Here is a 22,690-nt window from a genome sequence, read left to right on the forward strand (position 1 = left end):
ACCCTAAGCCACGGAACCCCCCAAGGCCAAATCCAGGGGCCTCGCCCCCCTACGGAGTTCTCAGACCCTAACCCTAACCACCTGGTTTTGCTGAAATTTTTGATCATGATCTTTTCCCTTTTAGGCTCTATAAGAAAAATCTTCTATTTCAAAGCAGAACTCTCAATTACAGGAAATGACAATCTCGAGATTCTCGCCTGTTTCTTGCCTTGAAAAGAAACAGAAATTGATCAAGCCTGGGAAAAGCACTCGAGCTGCTTCCAGCTTAGAAAGTGCGCGGAGGCACCTGCGCTCTGTCATAATTTCATAAATCCAGTTCAAACAACCACGCGCCAACTGTTGCTGACCTGTCTGCTCGTATTTGGAAACTGCAATCATGGAAGAAAAAAAGACTTTCAATGAATTTTTCTTTTATTTACAGATTATTTGAACTTTTTATTTTGAATAAATGTTGATTATATACCATCGATATATATTATTTAAAAAAAGGGATTGAGGAGGGATGAGTCATTTTTCTTCAGACTCTGGTGTTACGTCGAGCATTGCATGGAGTTGCTCAGCCGAATGGCCGATTAATTCACCGAGTTCGCAGACGAATTTGTAGACATACCTAGAAATGAATTTTTAAAACCATAAAATAGCTTATTGATAAGGCGATTGGACATTTGATAAATGAACCATGATGAAGAAAATAAGCTATCTTTTACTCTACCCTCATGCGGCCCATTCGCCTCAAATATATTCTGATTGAAAATTTAAATTTATTGCTCAAATATTTTCTCGTTTGCCTACCGTCTTCCAGGAGTCTTCTCAATAATATTCTTATCGTAGTAATATCTCAATCCTCTCGATAATTTTTCATAATTCATCTTTGGCTTATTCTTCCTCACTCCCCATCTTCTTGCAACCTCATCGGGATCAACTAGAATATCGTTACTTTCAACTTCGAACTTCAAGAAAAGCAAGCTTACCCATTCGAAACTCCCAATCTTTGCCTGTCCAAGTGATGCAGTTTTTGGATTGTCGGTCGAGAAGCATTTCGACCAAGAATTGCCAAAGTTGAATGGGTCCTCCGGACGCATTTAGGCGGTTTTGGATAGGGACAATCAGCTAAAACCAGAGTTAATGGCTTTTTTCTTCTAAGTTCTCATGAAAACTCATGAAAAAATCGCCGCTTGAATTTTTCAATCAGATAAAAACAGCGACTCTTGTAATCAGTTGTTTACGATGTTGCGCTAATGGAGTGCGAAATTACCTGACTCTCTTGATTAGCTTTATTGGTGAGGTACTGGAAATGTTCCCATCCGATTTCTCCGACGAAAGGAGGCCAATTAGAGAGGAACTCATTTCGGCTTAGTCGAGATAGCTAGAAGAATATTGTTAATTGCGTATTGTCGTCATTTTGTTCAAAGAATATGTTATGTTCCGATCTAGCCGTGAATGATGAAGCGGATCGGAATTAATCAAGCTAACCATGTGTAATTATAGCTTGATCGGATAAATAAATATTAAGCTAGAACAGAAGAATTTACCTGTAAGCCGTCATATCCATCAATATGCACATATCCATGAATTGAGAATTCCGCTCGTACCCAATCTACCCACTGGGCTACCTGAAAAGGCAAGTTTTACGATCGAATGGCTAGAAAAAAGCTATTACCTGGTAAGAAGACCAATTGACCGGGTCCCGCGGGTGGTCGAATTTTTCCAAGAAGCCGGCGAAAATGAGCGAGATCGAGTGATTGAATTTTGCGGAGGAGCGGGGTGTTATAACGGAGCCCATTTGAGATGAAATGGGATCATCGGAGAAGCTGGAATTTTCATCGCTCGATGAACAAGAGCTAATAAAAACATGTGTAAATTGACATTATAAACGATGCAAGAATCTAAGTATACAACAGTGATAAAAATAAAATTCATGCTTTGATAGTCAAGTTTTATCGGACCACTTATTCACACCTTTGTTTTTTTTCTTTTACATCTTTATTAATATACGGTCCATATAATATGGATAAAACGATATGACGAGAATATCATTTATGGCGTAAGAAAAAAGATTCTTCGTTTTATTCGACTCAAATTTTCCAATTTTATGATTCAAATAATTCAAGGACTTCTTCTTTTTTGCTATGTTTTATTGCTATATTCAAACTCAAATGAGTATACGGTATAATTTATAGCGATAGAAATAATTAACGTGAAAATTGTGGATAAGTCGTCCCTATCTTTTCGCCTATCACGGTCGGTATAAAACATATTATTCATAAATTTAAAACTTACTTGAAAGAACAATTTGGAACCTCGTGATCCGAAAAATCCGGGGATGTTTCATTCGAGCTGGAAAATGTCTCGAACGAGCTGCCCATCATCGAATTCTCCAATTTCAGCGGACTCGGTCTCTTCACTTTTCTAGTGCTGCTTTTGTTAATAGGCTGCTCGGGGAACGGGTCATCCATTCGTTCCTTTTTGATGAAACCTGCATCCATCATCCAGAAGTTTGATTCTGGCTCTTCTTTTGATGAAAACTCTGAGTCCCACGGGCAAGGGACTAAATCTCCCATTGAAAAAGAAATTGAGTTGAATGAAGCGCTAGAATGAAGCAAATTTGGATGGAGCAATCTCTTATGAGGGCGGCGACTAGAACCCTCTTTTGAATAATTGAGGACTTCCTTTTTCTTTTTTTCTGGTTTTGTAAGTGGCGGATCCGATTTTTAATTTTTGATGGGCGAGACGTTCCATCGATGGCGCACCGTGCACGGTGGCGACCTCCTCCCCTTAATTTTCGGAACGGAACTGCATGGGAAATTGGGAGCGGTTTATGGGGAGTTATGATGACCTCTGGAATATACAAGGGGATGAACTAGAACGGCAAGATCTTGGGAAGAATGGAACGCAAAAGAATCATGTTTATTGGATTGATTGGAGAGGTAGACGATTTTTCCTAGATAGTCATGTTTGCACCCATCAAGATAGCAAAGCGTTCCTGGTCAACCTAGGGAGATTTTTCAGAGTTCTCATCTGATCATTAAATCTATCTTGGTACATGCGGAGACATATGCTTCGACTGATACTATACAGAATTATTTGCTTCATTACTATTATTATTATTTATTATTATGATCAAAAATGAAGCAAAAAATAAATATGTTTTTAGAAAACGAAACAAATTTTTGTGGTTTTCATAAAATTAAATTTAATAAAGATTAAGCGAAAATGAAATACAAAATTCCCCTATTCTATATCATATATAGACTATATGAATTTTGAAAGCTGTTTTCTAGCGCTTCGATTTCTGCCCAGCTGCTCTTCAATATTTTTCCGGATCGGGGCGAATAAGTGCACCTGGAGCTGGCCTCGCCCGCTGAGTGAATAATTTGGTTACAATAATAAACGAAACTGTTGATGGCTGTTTTTGCTCCCCCGCTATGCGTATCACTAGTTCGGTTGCACCTTCAAAATCAAGATTAATGCTCCTCCTTTTGTTCGAGGGTTTTTTATGGCACTCGAAAATGGAAAATGAAGGAGTACATAAAATGAATAAAACAGGTGCATTTTGTGAGTAAATCTTTGATGCACACACGCGCTACTACTCATAAAACTTCATCAGCTGATTGTTACAATTTCGGCCCGTTTTTCTTTTACAAATCTTTAAAACTCGATTTAATTTTAAATTTATCATTTCATCAAAAAATTATTTTGTAAATTGAAGTCATCTGAGTTTACAGAATTAAATATTCATCCCGAAAATGCGGCTCTTTTTCATCCCTTCATTTTAATTAAAGTCAACTATGGGAGATCTTCAGAGTGAAACGAGAGGAAAAGTATTTTGGGTCTTATTTTTGTTTGCCGCTTTGGGCTGGTTGATTGGGCTTTGGGAGCTGACTTGCGAATATGGAAATGCTCTTTTGCCGGATGTTTTTAGAGAAATCCCGATTTGCTGATTTTCTGAAATTTATTGAATAAATGAAGCGAGTTCAGCAATTTTGCCAGAGACAATCAGTTCAGTTGCTTTTTCCATATCATCGGAAAGGTAGCGGTCCCGGTCCATGAAGGTGATGTGTTCCCGAACAAGATCACGGACATTTGTGAGAGTTTCGGTTGAGGAGAATTGACCGTCTTTTTCTTTCAGATCAAATGCTTGGCAAGCTGCTAGGAGCTCAATTCCTAAACAAATCATTTTAGGGTCGAAAAATGGCTAAATTTTCTTGTGGAAAGTTGACTTACCTAATACATGCTCTGCATTCTTGACAACCTGCAAGGCCTTCCTAGCTGCCCAACCTCCCATGCTCACGTGATCCTCGGTGCCCGCCGAAGTCGAAAGAGAATCTGTCGATGATGGGTGGCAAAGTACTTTGTTCTCCGAAACGAGCGCACTAGCCGTCACATGCGACATCATAAAACCAGAATTGATCCCGCCTCATCAAAATATTTTCGAGAAAATGAGATTGCTATTCTTACCTTCAGGAGCCAGAAAAGCAGGGAGACCAGAGCAACTTGGGTTGCAAAGTCGCTCGATTCGGCGCTCGGAAATGTTGGCAATGTCTTGCACGGCGATTGCTAGAATGTCCAGGGCCTGGTTACGTAATGAGTAATTAAAGGATATTTTCGATTTTTCGATTTTACCTTCGCTGGATATTCTCCATGAAAATTACCGCAGCTTATTGTTCGATCTCTTTTCGCGAGAATCATTGGGTTGTCGGTAGCAGAATTGAGCTCGACGGCTAGAATTGATCGGACAAACTTGATCGAGTCCAGGGCAATCCCATGAACGGTAGGGACGCATCGGAAAGTGTATGGATCCTGGTAGTTTGTGTGATCATCTGAGAAGCTGTTCCGGCGGCTACGGGCGGATCCTCGGCCAAGGAGGCTTCGGAGATTCTAGAATTCTGTGTCCCTTGGATCTAATTCAGAAAACCTACCGATGCAATGATTGATTGACCCTTGTGCTTCTTAGCTTTGCGGATGGTATCATCGAAAGCATAAACCTTTCCAGAAAGAGTATCAATCGTCATGGCAGCAATTATATCCGCGCTTTTTCGCAGATTCTCTGCTCGAACAAGCGCTTCTGATCCGATGGTTGAAATGAACTAGGAAAAATGTGATTATTTCAAGACATGATTTACGAACTTGAGTTCCGTTGATAAGAGCGAGTCCTTCTTTCGGCTTGAGTTCTAATTTTGAAACATTATTTGCTGTCAGGACTTCTTCAGCAGGAGCGATTCCGGTTTTTGGGGAGTACATTTTTCCATAGCTGAACCTGGCTGAAATTTAAAGTAGTGTCAATGTTCTACAAGTGTTACAATTTATAGCAACAGCCTCTCGACACACGTTTTTAAAGTTTTGTGTTTTTGATTCAAGTTTACTTTATTCGCTAAAAATACCATCCTTAAAAATTGAACAATCTTACGGTTTGCCAATGATAAGATCTAGAGAAAAAATCTATGATAAAAAACACCCAGGACCCAAGAAGACCGAGCGCAATATGCGCCAGTGGGGCCAGATCACCACTAGCACCAACAGTCCCTCTCGCCGGAACTTGAGAAACTACACCAGAATTGAAGGCTTTGATCATTCGGGAAATCGTTTCTTCGGAAATTCCGCTAAATCCTTTGGCAAGAATATTGATCCTCAGAGCCATTAGCCCACGAGCTTGGCCAACAGGGATGCATTCACCGACTCCGCATGCGTGAGAAGTGATGAGGTTGTTCTGGAGTTCGACGAGGCGCTCGGGCTCGACAAGGACCCGGCAAAATTTTCCAAAGCCTAAAAGATAGAAAAAGTGATTGGAAAGAGGCCTACCTGTATTGATTCCATAAACAGTTCTCTTTTCATCGAGCACCTTATCAATAACTTTTCTAGCGCTTCGAACCGCCTCCCAAGCGCTCTCCGACAAATCAATTTTGCTCTCAAAGCTCTGAAGACTCTTCAGAGTCTCTGGTGTCAAATCATTTCCATTAAGTAAAACTGTTTCCATTTTTAGTCAACTCAATTGAGCTTTGAAGATGTTTTTGGGCAGCGAATAATTTTCAAATCGGAGCACGCCCACTTAGTGAAATAACGAGATCGCGAAAATTATGGGCGTTGGAAAAAATGTTGACTAGGTTTTGATTTGAGAATTATTATTCATTGGAGTCAGACTCGGATGTCGAGGCTTCCTACGTTAAATTTTTGATCAAGTGGGGTTTAATTTTTAAAATAACGCTCAACTAATAAGCCGTTTTGAATTAAAAAAAAACCGTTTTAAAAAAATGTTTGAAATTACTCATCAATATAAAAAGCATCATTTCTTGTTACACAACCGAAAATCTTTTGAAATTCACGAAAATCCAAATATTTGCATCCGTATTCCGATCCCCGAAAAGCAATAATTGAGCAAAAATGATCATCGTTAGAGGATTGAGAAAAGAAGATGAAAAAGAAGCATTTAAAATCTGGCGAGAGGAAATGATTTTTCAGTGGCCGCGCGAAGAATGGAATTATAACAAAAACGGGTGCACGCTGTTTTTCACATCTTTGCTTTTCCTCGTTGTTTTCACCAAGTTTTTCGACCTTTTTCTTTCGCTAATGCTTGTTGCTGTCTGGATTTTGGTGGTTCATCTTCATGGCTACAACACTGTGCATGTTTATCTCCGCTCAAGAAAAGACATGGGCAATCTTTATGAAAATCACCGAGGTCGATTTTTCGTAGCTGAAAATAGCGCGACTGGAGAGCTTCTCGGAACGATTCTTTGGAAAAAGTGCAAAGAGATTCCTTCTTGTTTGAAATCGAGAAAAACCGCTGATGATTTTATAGAGCTTGGATCGTTGATGGTCAAAAGAAATTGCAGAAAACTTGGAGTCGGGTAACCTTTTTTCCTCAAAATCACTCAATTCACTCCTAATTAAGAAAAATGCTCGTCAACAAAATCAAGGAAGAAGCAATACGACTCGACAAAGATATTTTCCTCGTCACTTCAATTCACAACCAAACAGCTGATCGATTTTACCAGAGAAACGGTTTGAAAAGAATCGCTGGAGATATTTACAGTTTCACTCGTATTCTGTATTTTTTTGCTTGGGTTTTTGATCATCGATCATTGTTCTTTATTTATGAAACAAAATAAACGCTTGATAATTTTTAGGATCTTGATTTCATGACTAATGACGTTTCTTTTATGTATGTCGAATTTTCGAACAAAACAACTTCTTTCTGTTTTAGCTGTCTTCGTATTGCATTGTATCTAAATATCGATTTCATTAAATCGATAAAAATTACTGTTTCTTACTTTCTTTTACCCTCTTTCCCAGATCTTTTCTTGTGCCAGGCGGCATTGATCCCCATCGTAGTAAAGTACGCAATAAAAGCAATGAAGAGAAGCCAAAAAGGTTGAAAATTGAAGCGAATTACATCTTTCTTCGACTTTTGTTTTTCTCGAGCTTAAAAAATGAAGGCTGCTCCTGGATCGCGCGGAATCCTGGATTGCGCGGATCCCGGATCGCGCGAATTCCTTGATCACGCGGATCGGGTGATTCAGGATTCTGCGCGATCCAGGATTTCGAAAAAAATCAGAAATTCAATTTACAATTTTGCTTTTCTTATCAAAAATGGCCAGAACTGTTGGTAAACCATGTAATTCTTATCTTTTCAATTCAGAAATGTAAGAATATCAAATAAATAGAACCTTCAACGAAGTCATCATTCAACTATTTTTAGTTGTTTGATTTCCGGGACCTAGTAGGCTACTTTTATGCGCAGGGATTAGCAGCGCGCAGGTTCCATTTAGAGTTGACAAATGGATTGCAGTCCCTGATTTTCGTCGGGACAGATTAGGATAAAAATTGAGAGCTATTCTTATTTAAGATAAATACTTTATCATCATTAACGATTTCCTTGATTTCCTTCTCTTGATTCTTTTCAAAACATTTCTCAAATAACTGTCTGTCCCTGCGAAAATCTGGGACTACCTTCCATTTGTCACCTCCGAATGGAACTTGCGCGCTGCTAATCCCTGCGCATAAAAGTAGGTCCCGGAAATCACACAACTAAAAATAGTTGAATGATGACTTCGTTGAAGGTTCTATTTATTCGATATTCTTACATTTCTGAATTGAAAAGATAAGAATTACATGGTTTACCAACAGTTCTGGCCATTTTTGATAAGAATAGCAAAATTGTAAATTGAATTTCTGATTTTTTCGAAATCCTGGATCGCGCGGAATCCTGAATCCCCCGATCCGCGTGATCAAGGAATTCGCGCGATCCGGGATCCGCGCGACCCAGGATTCCGCGCGATCCAGGAGCAGCCAAAAATGAAAGCTATAATTTATAGCCTATAAATTCAGAAAACTCACTGATGCAGGGATTAAACGAGAAAATATTTTGCCGGTCGAGACAAAGCTCCAAAGCAATTCTGTCATTTTCGTCAGCTCTCAAGCTTTCGCATTCGCACCACCATCCGCCAAAAGCCTCCAGAGATGTAGCGCATTTTTGAGAAATTTTTCCTGGACATTGATTTTTCGCCCTTGCTTTGAAAATTCCGATCGGACAGACTTGTTCAATGTGCTCAAGTCGTTCGAAACAATCGTGTCTCTCTGTGCACTGAGCGTAGGCAACTGTAAGTACAGACATTCAAAAAAGAAACAACTGAATCTTAACCATTGCAATCGGAGAACATCTCTCGATTGAGACAATCCCATGGTTTAAATTCCAACTCTTCCGGTACTCCCTGGCAGTTCTTCTCATGATTGCAACACTGAAAAGCCTTTTGAGTGATGTTTTCAGGAAGATCTGCGTAGAAAAAGTTGACGATCGATTCAACACATTCGGATTGTTGATTTTTGTCGCAAGTAGTCACATGATTCTTTCAAGGGATTTTATGGCCAGATATAATCCTAGATATTCCTTTAATTTTAAATCCCTTTCACAAAAAGCAATGTTTGGAGATATCCTTTATTCGCCCGCCACATTTCTCGTCTGCCAGACATTCTTCGAAAAAATCTCTGCAAGACATATCCACCGCTTCCCATTTCACTAAACTATTTTACTTTTTCTGACAGCTATATTATTCGTTTTACATTTGAAGCACATTTTCGAAAACTATCAATTTTTGCTCATTTTTATACCTCAAAGAATCATTAATTCATTCAGGGTTGAGCCGGGTCATTCATTAATGGCCCTCATCATCGTCTACTTTACTGTATGTCTTCACGTCTCGAAATTCTACATGCATGATCTTATATAACAAAATATAACACTCAATAGAGCACTTGAATTCCCCCGCCGGAAATTTTTATCGCTTTGTAAATTTTAACACAGCCCCTTTTTATGGCATTGACCGCTTATAAATTGAAAAATCTCGGTAGAATAGTTCATTAGATCCTGACAGGATTTGAGAGAGAACTACAGAAATATGAAGCTTTTTGTTCCGATCGGAACCGCTGTTGCTTGGCACAGTACTTATCAAGATGTCGAGCTTGGATCAGAGTCTGGTAACGAACCGCTTCCTTTACGAACTAAGCGGTCTTTTAGCAAAATGCCAGCCTGACCCAGATCGAGATTCGATCACTTCTGGCGAGTTCCCTAAAGGCTTCAAATGGTCCTTCGCAACTGCTGCCTACCAGATTGAAGGAGCTTACGATAAGGATGGAAAGGGTCAAAATATTTGGGACAAGTTTTCAAACGAAAACAATCCATGCCACGTCGAGGACTGTCAAAATGGAAATGATGCATGCAAGAGCTATATGAACATGGATCGGGATGTCGGGGTGAGAGAGCCAATTGAAGCGTTTATTTTTGACTGAAGAAATTAAGAATATGGCGAAACTCGGGATTGAAAACTACCGATTTTCATTTTCCTGGGCTCGATTGTGCCCAAAAGGAAAATGTGGCGTCACAGGAGGTTAAAATCATGAAATGGGTTAGATCTTAAAAATTGTTTCAGAGCACAGTGCCGCTGGAATCAAACATTACCATGATTTTCTGGATAAGTTGCAGGCTGCGAATATCGAGCCATTCGTCACTCTCTACCACTGGGACCTTCCCCAAGCACTGCAAGACGAGTACGGTGGTTGGGCGAATGAAACCGTCGTCGATGATTTCGGAGATTACGCGCGATTCGTCTTTCAAGAATACGGCGACAAGGTGGATTACTTAATGCGTTTCATTATCTGCGCAGTGTCAGATTATTTTAAATAACTCGGTTTTGTCTAAAAATAACACGCCGAATGAGTGCATCCAAATTTGATGCCAAAAGTTCACAGCCTTTTTAACACTATTTTCAGGTTAAAAACTGGATAACGCTGAACGAGTCCGAAGTCGTCTGCGATCTCGGCTACGGAGCTGGTTTCTTTGCACCGGGTCTGACCGGTTGGGGACCCCAATTTCACTGTAGACATCATACAGTCCTCGCGCACGTGAAAGCTTATCATATTTATGATTCTGAATTTCGAGCAAGACAAGGCGGTAGAATTGGAATCACGATGAATACCAACTGGTACGAGCCAAATTCAGGAAATTATTTGAAAAGACAATTTTGATTAATGAATTAATGCGGATTTTTCAACTTGAATCAAGACTTGCAAGCTGACAAAGACGCTAGCCAGCGATGGATGGACGATCAGCTTGGCTTCTGGGCCGATCCGATCTACCGCACTGGAGATTATCCTCCATCGGTTTTGGCGCGCATCCCTGACTGGGCCCTTCCACGAATGACGGACGAGCAGAAGAAGCTAAATCTCGGAACAGCTGACTTTTTCGGACTCAATCATTACACCACTTCTTTGGTCAAAGACTGCGACAACAACGGGGTACTTTCACAAACCCCCTTTTTTGTATAACTTTTATAAAAGAACAACTGCGGTAGCTCCTGGACCGGACTTGGTTGCTCCGAATGGCCCCAAGCTGGGTCTGGCTGGCTCTTCAGCGTCCCTTGGGGATTCCGTCGCATTCTTTCTTACATTGACCAAACTTATGACTCGAATAAGTACCCAATTTTCGTCACTGAAAATGGCATCTCTTCCCGTGGAAATGGAACTGATTTGAACCCAGAGCTGGATGACGCTTGGAGAATTCACCACTACACAAATTACATCGGTACTTGACAATTTTGCTAGCGTAAGAAACTTCAACTCGAGTTCAAAGGTCAAATGAAACGAGCGATTGAAGAGGACAAGGTCAACGTTCAAGTCTACACGGCGTGGTCACTGATGGACAATTTCGAGTGGACAACCGGCTATCACGAGCGATTCGGACTCATGTGGACTAATTTTACGTCTGACGAACGGTCTGTTAAAAAGTGATTATTGTTTTGATGCTTATTTAAAGCCATACGTACTTCAAAGACTCGGCAAGATTCTTTGGCAGAACAGCGATGACCAACTGCTTGAGCGTGGAAGGAGATACCTCTACCTGTCCCAAAGCGTTTTTGAACCTTGAATAAATTAGAAAAACTCAATTTTTGGCAAAGAAAATCGCTTGATTCTCTTTTTCCATTCTTTCGGATGTTTCCATAAATGTATTTTGAGGATTGATAAAGAAGTTGGTCCGCAACAATGATGAGTAAAAAAAGATATTGATAGTAAAATGAGCATGATACCATACATAGCTTTTAATTGAAATTAGTTAGTTAACTTTTTATCATCTTGAAATTGAGTCGGTCAATATTTGACTTTGAAACGCCACTCGAGCAGTAGTAAAAGAATATTTGTTTAGATTGTCAGGTTTCTGAAAAATATGCATGAAAAGATAGAAAGTCAGAAGATAGTTTTTTTTTTGCGTTTTTATTATATAATAATAAGGCGGAGTTTTATACAGTGTGATTGTTGGTTGTTTGATGAATGGGGAGGCCTATGTTCACGGCGCTAGAATACCTTTGTTTGATTTTCAATAGTAAGTGCTGAAAAAGGGCCAATAATTCAGGATTCAGATTTTCAGAAAGTGACAGAATATGTTTAAAAAAAAAGTTATTTTTTCATGACAGTTTTTTTTCTTTTGAACAGTTTTTAGTTTTTTTTTATATTTTGATAAGTTCTGGAGGAAATAAAAAAATGTTCATCTCTTAGGAAGTAATCTGTGATTCAGTTCTTTGTTACTTTGAAGAGGTATTTCTTTGAAAAAAATAGAGAACTTGGTCTTTAGTTTATAAGTTTTTCAATTAGAAAATGCATAGACTCGACTTTGATAGTATGTTTTTTGAAAAGTTGAAACCGATAGTGATTGATACTGATAGAAAATTGTAGTAGATAGTTGTTGATAAACAGTATTTTTAAAATAGATAGAAAAAGGTTGAAGAACAATGGATGATGAGCACGAGAGGCTAGGAGACGATCGATGATCCGATCATTTTTGCCTAACGCTTATAAATAGAATGAACCAATGGAACAGTTACTTCCATGACAGGCTCGTTACTGCCCCGTATAACTTGTGTAAGACATAAATCGAAGCTACTAGCTATTGATGGAGAAATGAGCCCGTTCCTTTGAGGCGATGTCAGCCCAACGGCCCTGGATTGGAACTGGTGACGCTATGGCTGGAATTTGAGGAGGCGACTCGACCAGATTCGGGAAGAGCTCTAACGTATTGGCTGGTGGAGGAGTCGGTGGGTGTACGATTGTCTGAACAACCGATTCTAAAAGCATTCTCTTTCTATATTTTACCTTTTCTACATCTTGGTGTGCTTGATTGTTGTTTCTGTCGCGATCGCGGCGGTCTCTTTCTCGTCTGGGTCCACCTCGTGGACCGTCTCGGTCGGATCCTTCTCGTCGTGGCGCTCGATCGCCCGTGTATCTTCTCTCTCGTCGCTGGGGCGCGTCTCCATCCCTTCGTGATCCTCCATTACCTCGCTGAAATCTCAAGTAAACTTCATTTATCAAAAAGAGACCTTACTTTCTGCGGTCGATTTGAATCAACGTCAGTGTCGGAGGTCTCCGATCTGTTATCCTTCACTTTCTTCTTGAATTCTACCGTTACCCAGCCGGGTTCTTCTTCCGAGTTTTCAGTTGTGGCGTTTTCTTCAGTGGCTTTTGGCGCTTCTTTCTTTAAAAAGACTTCAAAAAGGCTCGTTTTCTAGCGCTCTTTACCGCTGGAGCAGGTTCAGCTGGTCTTGTCTTTGCGGGATGTTGACGGGCGGGTGCAGTTTGACGGGGTTGTGTCTTTCTCTCAGGAGCTACTGGTCGAGTAGTTTTAGCTGATCCTCCTTTTTGAGAGTCTTTGTCAGATGATATCGAAGCTGGCTTGGGAGGAGTCGGGATTGGCTTCTCGGATGGGGGAGGAGCGGCGGGCTGGGTCTTGAACACTTCGGCCAGCGTCTTGCCGGTATTTGGCCAGGTTGATTTTGCTACAAATCGATGAGGTGAGGTTGGTTGGGTGGTTTTACCAGTTGTTGATGGCAGTGGAGCATCCTGTGGCGTGGGCTTTAGGTCTTCTTTCTTTGGCGCGGGTGCCGGCTTGGGTGATTTTCTCGTCGTTGGTCCTGCTACTGATGAAGATGGCTGCTTCTTCGGACTTTCGTTCGATTTTAGTAGGTCAGCTAAGGGATTAGTTAGAAGGAGAATAAGCCGCACTAGTCAAAAATGTTGCGGAAAGGGCGTCTTTACCTAGTGGAGGAAGGGACGGAGTTTCGCTAGATTCTACCGATGGTGGCTGAACGGGAGATTTCGCAGCCGGTAATGATTGATTCGGAGACTGATTTCCCAGGGTCGGAAAGTCTTTTGCTTCCATCGCAAATTGCGGCGGGGGAACGGGCTGAAAAGTCGCGCTCACTGCTGCTTTTCGGGTAAATATTTATACCTTTGGCTGCACTTGGGGGAGCGGCGATTTGGAAGAGGCACCGCCAGTGCGTGATCGATTGTAGTCTACAATTGATCATTTTATAATGGATGCTCACTTCTGCAAAAGTAAGCTTACCTTCGGGTGCGTTTCGAGTTCCACGAGGTCGACGAGCTCCCCGGGTCGATCGGGTAAAATGAATCGGAATTTCGGTCGGTGGAGGTACTGGGAAATTGGTTAATTAGCTGAAGAAGGATGTAAATAGGTACCTGGATGGCCATTTTCGATTCCTTTGCGGATAAAGGGTTGGTACATCGTTCTGAAATATGCGTTAGGGGCTTGTTATGGATGGTTTTTTTTATTTGAAAACACGCTTATTTTTGATGGAGATGAAAATAAATGTATTTTCACGCATATCCATCCATTCTCAAATCCGAAATTTAAAGACGGACGCCCTTAAACTTGAAGTTTTCCAACTATGGACCAACCATCTGGTCCGATGGAGAATAAGGGCGTCCAATTAAAGAGAGATCATCACGCGAGAATTCGAAAAAAGAGATAACAGTAGAATAAGTGAAAATATGAGTGTTAACCTGCAGAACACCGGCAGCTTATTCGGGTTACTGAAATTTATATTCGTCGGTGAGGATCTTGTGAAGTTGATTGTTAAACGGAAATGCTTCTACTTTCAAATTGAATTGTTACATGGTTACCGAGCGCGAGGCACTCGTACTACTGAGTAACAATGTTACAAAGGAAACAAAGCAATCAATAGTATCAACATGTTTTAATTTTGATAAATGATTGGATAAATATTTTTGAAATAATACATATATGAAGGATACTTACTTGTCTGCGGCAGCTTTTTTCGACTTTTTCTGGCGCAGGTGAGGAGGGAACGGCTTTTGGTACTAAGAACAAAGGTTTTAGTGATAATTTGTGATATATTTTCTGACGAATACATGCTCAAAAGCAAAAAGCCGCTAGCGGTTTCGAGTAAACCGAAGCAGCTCGGCTTCTTGAGTTTTTTTTTAATGCAAAGAAGGCGAGCAAAATCAATAAAAGTTCAGTGACCGAGGAAAACTATCCCTTCTTCAAGGAGAAATGCATTTTGAAATGAAAACAACAAATTATTTATGCGCTTGATAAGTAGCAGGCATCCTCTCTTGAGCAGCCTGTGGACAATGACCGTGGTGCCAAATTATACCTGAAATGTGGCAAAGTTCTGTATCAAGTCGTCGTTTGCATGATGCTGTCCCTGGCTTGCTGGTGGTCCAGTTGTCGAAACTGGCGGCGCTGGCGAAGGATACATATTGAAACTACCGGCCGAGTAGCCTGTCCAGCCTGAAAAAATGGAGGATTAATTCGGCGTTGAAAAGGTTGATTATTGATTTACCTTCGTGAACTTGCCGAGGGTGCGCTTGCTTTTGATAGTGGCCGGCGGAGATCTTTTTCATATGAACCTGAAAAGAGAAGTAACGAAAACGACCTCTAGAATGAACTCGTACCTTGAAGGAAGGTTCAGTTTTGCGCAAGTGCTCCATCGACTTCTGCGCGTCCTCAGCATGCGCAAATCCGACGTACCAGGTGGCATGACTCTCGCTTGAAGTTGCTAGCTCAGCACGGATTACAGTCGACGCGCCCTGTTTGAATTTTAGCGCAAAAGAAAGGGGTCTCCAATATACCTCGATTTTGAAAAGATTGAGAACTCGTTCCTCATCAAAGCCGATGGGAACGTCGCGTACAACAAGACGGAACTTTTCGGGGCCAGATTTTGCTCGAATCTTGAGCCCATAATCGTCAACCTTGAATACACAATGTGTGGAAGGTGTAGGGATAGTGTTTCACCTGAAGAACAGCTGATTTGGTCTGGACAAGAGTGGCAATATGCTGCTCTGGGTCGGCGACGTCTTCGATGAATTTTTTCACTTGTGCGAAGTCACAGAGAGTCATGATTTTGACGTAGTTCTGGAAAAAAGAAGGGAGTTATTGATCTGTATTCGGACTTGTTTGCTGCCAGCCTGATAGTCAAAATTATGAGTATTTAGCATCAAAAAGATGGTCGAAAATACAGTAGTTATTGAATGGCATTGACGGCCAGGCTGACAGTATAATTGTTCGAAGATAGTAATCCTCTTTGGTTGAATGAGCGTATTACCTCGTCGTCCATCTGGCTGCGCAAGTAGTGGTCCTGCACCAAGTTGTCCTGGCTGAAGTAATATTCCAGCTGGGCAATGAGTTGATCATCGCTCGACGATGAGTACATACAAGCTGGACAAAAATGGTCATCTAGAATTGATCGTTAGACAAAAGGGTTCGACGCCAGGAAGCTACAGCTACTCAAGCTTCTTCCTAGAACTACTTACTTTAAAAACATAACAAGATGTGATGATAGAATGATGAGAGAAGTACAGCTACTTAAATGTGGCGAAATGGTGGATTGCTCCACCCAACTCTTGTTCGATTCTAGAGTTGGGCAGAACACTAGCTAACATTACAACAAAAACATTCAGTGTTCATTCAGAGTACAATTCGGTCGAACAATAATTCAACCTCGAGGATAACAAAGAAAATGAAAAATGACGTGAGCAATTATCGACTTTTAGAAATCCGAGAGGACAGTTTTTTACTCTGATATGGACACATTGAAGCAGAATTATCCGACTGTTCCAAAATGAAGGCCATTTTTGAGGTCAATGTTCATCAAAAAATATAGATACACGTCAAATATAATTACGGAAAAAGTCATTATTAATGATCAATAATCATCGTGACTATCGATTGTCACGGGCCTCCTCCTCTCGGGAAAACTAATTCTCTTTACGCAGAATCGCATATATTTTATATTCATATTTTCAAGCGCGTACGTCATTTCAGATTATTATTCCGCCTTCGCGGGATCGAAAAAGGGTTGATTCATTTCAAGAAGACAACGAGGAAAACGGCTACAACATGCCATGCATCTGGATTCATTCTATCTGACTAGGGCTAGGACTTACCATTGTTGGAAGAATGAGCATTCGAAGAGTGGAGTGAAGGGCTGAGCATGTCCGTTCCGCGATCAAGGAGGAAGGAGTAGACCGCTCAAACCCAAAACGCGCCCGGTCCCAAAAGCCGGTCCGAAAACGAAAGAAAACGTCTAAACTTCAACAAGTTATTTTCTTTCCGTTTTCAAATTATCTGGTTGTGCAAAGTAGAAGTTTTCGAGCTAAGACTTTCTCGATAAAAAAAGGTCGCAAGATCTTTTCTGTTATCACAAAAATTCAGCATAATTTTCTAAAATTCAATTTCCAGCGATAAAGCACTTGAAAAAGATAAATTTGCGCCGGCATACGGAAAATTCCCAGCGCTGCGAAAAGCAAAAAAAACGCTCGTTACTAAAAAAAATAAGGAAAAAAGAAAAGAAGAGCAAATGCGAGGCGACGTGATAACGTGCCAAATTTGTTGAATAGAAAATTAAGCCAGTTTCTTCTCGATTGTCAGGTTCAATTTGAAGTTTGAAAATTCAAGTAGATATAATTTTGAAGCGAAAATGCCAAGTCCAAGAAGTTCAAGCAGAAACCTAATTTCACGGTTCTCGGAGCATTATCGGACATTTTTAAACAAGCAGACAAACTCTAAAGCCTTTCATTGAGATACCCTTAATCAAATGGTAGGCCAATCAGATTTGAGAAGAAATTATCGCAAAAATTCGAGTTATTTTTCGCAATTTTCGTCGATCCGAGCCACAACCCTAGAATTAATCGTAATATTTCGATGATTTCTTGTTCCGAAATGATTCTCTTGAAGTCGAAAATTATTTTATTTACTGCTTCTCGAAATTGAGAGGTCAAAAAAAAAAGAGTAGTTGTTAGTTCCTGCTCGTACGTTTAGTTTACCAACGCACTTGAGCTTCTTTTTCCTCCTTTTTTTCTTGTCGCAGTAGGCGCAAATCGATTTTATAATACATTTTCGAACATGCACCGTAATGCATATAAATTAGTCATTAAGGAGAGCCTGCGAAAAAAGGGGAATGCATGAAGCATTAATTGGTCATATCTAGCCCCCTCCCCTCTCACCCCCACCTCAAAAATTTCAAGAGGGGTGGGGGTTCTTGAAATTTATTTTATAAAATAATTTTGCCCGAATTTCTTCGAACAGGAAATTAACCCGAGCTCTACGATTTTCTTCATCAAAAGGGGAAAACATGAACCCATAAAAAACCAAAGATGGCCCTAATAATTACCCTGGAAAGAACGGAAAAATAAAAATTGAGTGAGTAAATTTTTCATCGTAAAATACACCGGCCAGGGAAAGAACTAGTGTTTGGTCAGGCTGGCATCCGTCCAGCGTAATTTTCAAAGGAAAATTAACAATTTCGAAAAAGAAACAAAATCTCCAAGCAAAATTTCATCAAGTTCAAAAACTTTCTTTGTAGCAAAATTGTCTGAGAGACAAAAAGTGATAATAAGAATATCTAGAGCTACATGTTATTTTCTAGAATTCATCAAAGTCTAATTTTCTAGAGTCTAGCTCTAGAATTTCGTGAAATAATCAAAATTAAAAGATAAAGAAATAATAAATTCGACACAAAATTTTTTTTTCGCTATGAAAACAAATATTTTTAGGTCAAAAGCCCTTCGCGCGCGGGAATTTTCCTTTCAATTTGTATTTTGGAGCCGAAAGTTGTTGTTTTCTTCGCAAAAATCTCTGGCAGAAATGAAGGTGGGGCATTTTTGGGGAGGAGGAAAACGGTAGGGGACGGAAAAACAAGGGGAATGGAAAGAGAGGCCAGGAGTTCTCTTTTTTTTGTAACATTATCACGCGCATGCGGCCAATGTGGCGGGCGAAGTGCGTAGGTGGCCCAGCACGGACCTGGTCGATACCTCAACGCGCCCCAAAAGGATCATCCGGCCACGGCCATTTTTTCTAAAAAAAATGCGGGAAAACGGGCTTGAAAATTTAAAAAAAGGGAAATTGAAGCTCATTTGCCGAAATTTTCGAACTTCAGTTTTTATTAAAATTTTTGAAGAAATTCAAAGCTGCAAAAAAAAAAACCATTTTTCGGGGTAGCGGCTCAAATCGACAAAAAATTAAACAAGAATTTGATTTTTGCGACAAATTTTCTGTCATCTGATTGGTAGAATCGCAGATGTGGACATCTGACTTGTCTACAATTGTCGCAATTTTGACCAAATTTTAGACGAATCAGATGTCCGCATTCGGCTGGTAGGCCAATCAGATCGCAGAAAAATTAACGTAATTTTTCTGTGTGGGCAGCCAATTGCCAACCAATCAAAAGGGTGCTCTCGCCGAGTAAGCGAATCAGATTTTAGAACGAATCTTTGGGTTTGTTCCAGCTGAATGTTTTCTGAGATTTTCATTCCTATTCTGATCTCTAAAAAATTGTTTCATTTTTACTTGCAAATAAAGGTCACAAATAGAAGAATGGGTGAAGAAAGCTGCTAATCGAAATAGCTTCGTTTTTCATGCCTACGCTGTTTTCGAGTTATATTTTTAGCAGCAGAAAAAAGGAGGAGTATATTCTCAATACAAAGTAGACGGGATCAATAATTGTCCGCATGGAACACGTCAGAATCCAGGAGTGAAAGATTTGGGGAGAAAATGACGCGATTTGAAATTAATGATTCTGCCCTCATTCAGGACTCGTCGATTATGACTACAATCGTCAATTGTAGCACAAGATAAAATAAAATCTATTGGCGAAAAATGTATCTTTATTTGCGTCCAAAGTTCGCCAATTCTGCATTCTGCCCTTCGATCGTGAACTATTGGAGTCTAGCCAGGCAAATAAAATATTTTGGTAATTTGCTGCACTCATCTGAAAAATCTCTGCGCAGAATTCAGAAAACAAAAATAATTTATCCCGAAAATGAAGAGAACAGTTCCACGCGCCTTTTCGCGGCGACCGAGATTTTCGAAAGAGAAGCATCTTGAAAAGTCGGCGCTGCCAACGATGCACTTTCAGGATAGTCTTCCGAAGTTGGGAATTCCAGAGTTGAAGAAAACAGAAATGAGGGTGGTAAATGCGGTGGAAGCTTTGGCCGGACATCCGAATTTTTCGAAGACTGCGATTGAAGATTTTCGGACAAAATGGGATGATTACATGAAAACAGGTTAACTTAGATTTTAAGAAAATCGCTCAAAATTGAACTTTTTGATCTTATTTTGAGAAATAACAAAAAATGTGACTGAGTAAGAAAATTTTTGATTAAGACGCTCAGAAACTCGACAAAACTCTCCGAGAAAGCGACGCAAAACAACCTGACACGAACTATGTCAACAAGCCCTGGACTCAAATGTATTTGGCCGACAGAAGGCCACTCCCATTCAATTACAATCCAGGGGTCGCCATTTGTGACGTAACTGGTCCCAATGATCGGCCAAACCAACTCGTTCGCGCTGCTCAAGTCATTTGGGCAACGACAAAGTATCATTTGACGATGAAAGATGGTTACATGGAGCCGGAACTGGCCAATTTCGGCGGCCCTCCGACCAGCAAAATGAATCTTTTGTCCCGAGCGCTTCCGAATATTAGAATCTCAAAAGGAAAGATCAAAAATCAAAGCTTGAAATACCTTCCTTATGCTCAAAACAACGCTTTTCCACTTGACATGGCGCAGTATCCTGATTTGTTGTTCACAACTAGAATTCCACAAAAAGGACTGGACAGAATTTATCACACAAATTGTCCTTCAAACCGTCACGTGGTTGTCCTTCTCAAGGAATAGGGTGGGAAATACAAGGGTTTCTTAGGTTTACGAAATTTTGATTGGTCAAAGCATGTTATATTGGCCTCTTATTGGTTGAATAACCCTCTTTCTCCAATAAGCTCCTTTATTGAGAACTTTGCCCACCCTAGCCGAAGGGTCGATTCTACAAAATCGACGCAATCACTCCTTCTGGTTTTCCAAGAGACGAATTAGAAATCTACGCCGATTTGAAAGAAATCCTCGCGCATGGAGAAAACCTCGAAAATGATGAAGCTTCCATCGCTGCTTTCACTTCTGCTGAGCGAGACAGCTGGGCGGAGATCAGGGAAGAAATTCTAGAGAACGATAATAACAAGAAAGCAATGGAGATGATTGACAACTCGATGTTCGTTCTAGCGCTCGATTCTAGAGCGTACCAATCAGCTGACGAGCTTCTCAGAGAAGGAATCGGCGGTCCAGGTTTGTTGAAATCGAAGATTTTCTTACTTGATTTCATCTTTTCAGCAATCAATAGATACTATGACAAATCCCTTACCATCGTCATTGGAGAATGCGGCATGCCAGTCATAAATTTCGAACACGCCTGGGGCGATGGAGCAGCGGTCCTGTCTTTCATGACGAAAATGAATGCCTATGTCAAGGATTCGCTGAAAAATGGCGACTGTATTCTTACGAATGACAACTGCTCTAGTGTAAAGAACAGCGGAAATCTGGAACTTCTAAGTTTCGAGCTCGATGAGAAAATAAAGACTAAAGCGAGAGAAATCGCAAAAGAGCATGATGCGAAAAACTCTAGATTGGAAAGCAAGCATTTGTTGCTTGGAAATGCTCCATTGACAAATGTCGGACAGTACTGGAAGGAGGGAGAGTAAGGATCTCTTTACACTGGCAGATTGGTGATTTAGTTTTCAGAGCGGAGAAGATCAAGGCCTTCAACGATATCAACCGCGTTTGGATGAAAAAGTGAAGATCGGCGCTGATGGATTCCTTCAACTCGCACTCCAACTTGCTGGGCGAAAATACTATGGACACCCAGGTTCGCTTTCTTTACCAGAAAATTGGTTCATCGAAAGACTTCAGTTTCCGCTTATGAATCCGCTTCGACGTCTATGTTCAAAATGGGCCGAACAGAATGCATCCGACCAGCAACAAAAGAAGCACAAGCTTGTTGCGAAGAATATCTTAGAGAAAATATCGACAATCAAAAATTCGCAGAACTCATTAGAGCTGCTATTAAAAGGCACAATCAGCAGACAAAGGTATTGCAGTTTGTCCTGTTCTTGAGCTCTAGAATGATTTAGGATTGCCTCGGCGGAAACGGTTGGGATCGGCATATTTTTGGACTGAGAGTTCAACATGGAGAGCAGCAAGTTCCGATGCATGAGGTTTTCGGAACAGAAGTTTTCGCGGGACTCTATGACTTTCCGATTTCTACCTCAACTCTCAACTCGGTAACATTGTTGAAAATATGCCTTGAAAATGATCTAATAGGATAACATTTCAACTGGTGGTTTTGGTCCGGTGACGCAAAATGGCTTTGGAATTGGTTATATAATCAGAAAAGATTGGATTGCTGTCACTCTTTCCGGCTTCAAGGTAAAGAAAAAGCTTGGAAATAGAAAAAACGGACAAAATAAGGACCAGGGAGCTGATGTTCAAGAATTCGCAAAACTCGTCGAAGAAGCCTTTCTGACAATGAAAACCGCAATCGATTCAACAATGGAGAGTTAAATTAGAACAAATTTTCTGTCTTTATTCAAAAGCTAGAATTCATAAAAAATAAATTAGATCAGTATCTTTCAAATGATGATTTTGAACCTTCCCAGGAGCAAATCAAATACGGAGAATTCTCTTATCAGTTGAGCCGCTTGACTCGAGCCTCAATTTGAATCACTCAATCTCGACCTCAAAGAGAGAACGAAATAATGCAGAGAAAATCGAGAAAGTCGGTGAAGATAACGACGAATGTCGATAAAGCAAGCCTTGGCGCAAACCTTTGGGACATTTGCTGTGGAATCTATCTGACTCTTGTTGGGGTGGTCGTTTTCTTCCTTGTTTTTCTTGGTAAGATTTCATAAAATGACTTATCTGACAGTTTCTCAGCCGATGGAATATCCGAAATCACAATATGCCTCTTTGCTGGATTTCCGATCGCTGCTTTGGGTCTTCTTCGACTTGTAGTGCTGCTCCCACGACGAATAGGGAACAAAATCAGGGCGATGAAAACCGCTTA

The 22,690-nt window shown here is 40.5% G+C and overlaps 5 protein-coding genes across 5 annotated transcripts; 2 read left to right on the top strand and 3 right to left on the bottom strand.

The window, feature by feature from the left end:
* Window positions 1-460: 460 nt before the first annotated feature.
* On the bottom strand, window positions 461-2,694 carry LOC145699054 (GA-binding protein alpha chain-like). Its single transcript, XM_081776304.1, has 7 exons — window positions 2,281-2,694; window positions 1,661-1,841; window positions 1,533-1,613; window positions 1,256-1,366; window positions 972-1,110; window positions 793-922; window positions 461-610 (listed from the first exon to the last, which is right to left on the bottom strand). The coding sequence occupies exons 1-7, from the start codon at window positions 2,559-2,561 to the stop codon at window positions 508-510; spliced, it is 1,026 nt and encodes a 341-aa protein (XP_081632430.1). The 5' UTR covers window positions 2,562-2,694; the 3' UTR covers window positions 461-507.
* A 1,243-nt stretch (window positions 2,695-3,937) lies between these two features.
* On the bottom strand, window positions 3,938-5,996 carry LOC145697041 (histidine ammonia-lyase-like). The gene is made up of 8 exons (XM_081774176.1): window positions 5,800-5,996; window positions 5,463-5,763; window positions 5,128-5,251; window positions 4,920-5,087; window positions 4,624-4,878; window positions 4,459-4,573; window positions 4,225-4,416; window positions 3,938-4,164 (listed from the first exon to the last, which is right to left on the bottom strand). The coding sequence occupies exons 1-8, from the start codon at window positions 5,972-5,974 to the stop codon at window positions 3,953-3,955; spliced, it is 1,542 nt and encodes a 513-aa protein (XP_081630302.1). The 5' UTR covers window positions 5,975-5,996; the 3' UTR covers window positions 3,938-3,952.
* A 3,345-nt stretch (window positions 5,997-9,341) lies between these two features.
* On the top strand, window positions 9,342-11,424 carry LOC145697707 (uncharacterized). The gene is made up of 9 exons (XM_081774921.1): window positions 9,342-9,468; window positions 9,509-9,744; window positions 9,791-9,878; window positions 9,921-10,120; window positions 10,261-10,488; window positions 10,537-10,785; window positions 10,828-11,071; window positions 11,120-11,261; window positions 11,303-11,424. The coding sequence occupies exons 1-9, from the start codon at window positions 9,390-9,392 to the stop codon at window positions 11,415-11,417; spliced, it is 1,581 nt and encodes a 526-aa protein (XP_081631047.1). The 5' UTR covers window positions 9,342-9,389; the 3' UTR covers window positions 11,418-11,424.
* Window positions 11,425-12,423: 999 nt separating this feature from the next.
* LOC145697708 (uncharacterized) lies at window positions 12,424-16,884 on the bottom strand. The gene is made up of 18 exons (XM_081774922.1): window positions 16,744-16,884; window positions 15,903-16,033; window positions 15,593-15,712; window positions 15,430-15,549; window positions 15,253-15,387; window positions 15,141-15,207; window positions 14,952-15,088; window positions 14,594-14,655; window positions 14,338-14,367; window positions 14,014-14,063; window positions 13,883-13,969; window positions 13,766-13,830; window positions 13,573-13,720; window positions 13,353-13,505; window positions 13,057-13,313; window positions 12,863-13,012; window positions 12,634-12,819; window positions 12,424-12,591 (listed from the first exon to the last, which is right to left on the bottom strand). Exons 1-18 carry the CDS (start codon window positions 16,790-16,792, stop codon window positions 12,424-12,426), a joined length of 2,115 nt encoding a protein of 704 aa, XP_081631048.1. The 5' UTR covers window positions 16,793-16,884.
* Window positions 16,885-19,566: 2,682 nt separating this feature from the next.
* Window positions 19,567-22,244, top strand: LOC145697709 (carnitine O-palmitoyltransferase 2, mitochondrial-like). Its single transcript, XM_081774923.1, is given in 10 exon segments — window positions 19,567-19,860; window positions 19,961-20,472; window positions 20,607-20,916; window positions 20,962-21,254; window positions 21,257-21,325; window positions 21,370-21,493; window positions 21,538-21,716; window positions 21,759-21,908; window positions 21,949-22,053; window positions 22,096-22,244. Coding segments are annotated over 10 exon segments (2,079 nt in total). The 5' UTR covers window positions 19,567-19,616; the 3' UTR covers window positions 22,189-22,244.
* The last annotated feature ends 446 nt before the right edge of the window (window positions 22,245-22,690 follow it).

The sequence above is a fragment of the Oikopleura dioica genome, chromosome 2, assembly GCF_907165135.1.
Source record: "Oikopleura dioica chromosome 2, OKI2018_I68_1.0, whole genome shotgun sequence".
NCBI lineage: Eukaryota > Metazoa > Chordata > Appendicularia > Copelata > Oikopleuridae > Oikopleura > Oikopleura dioica.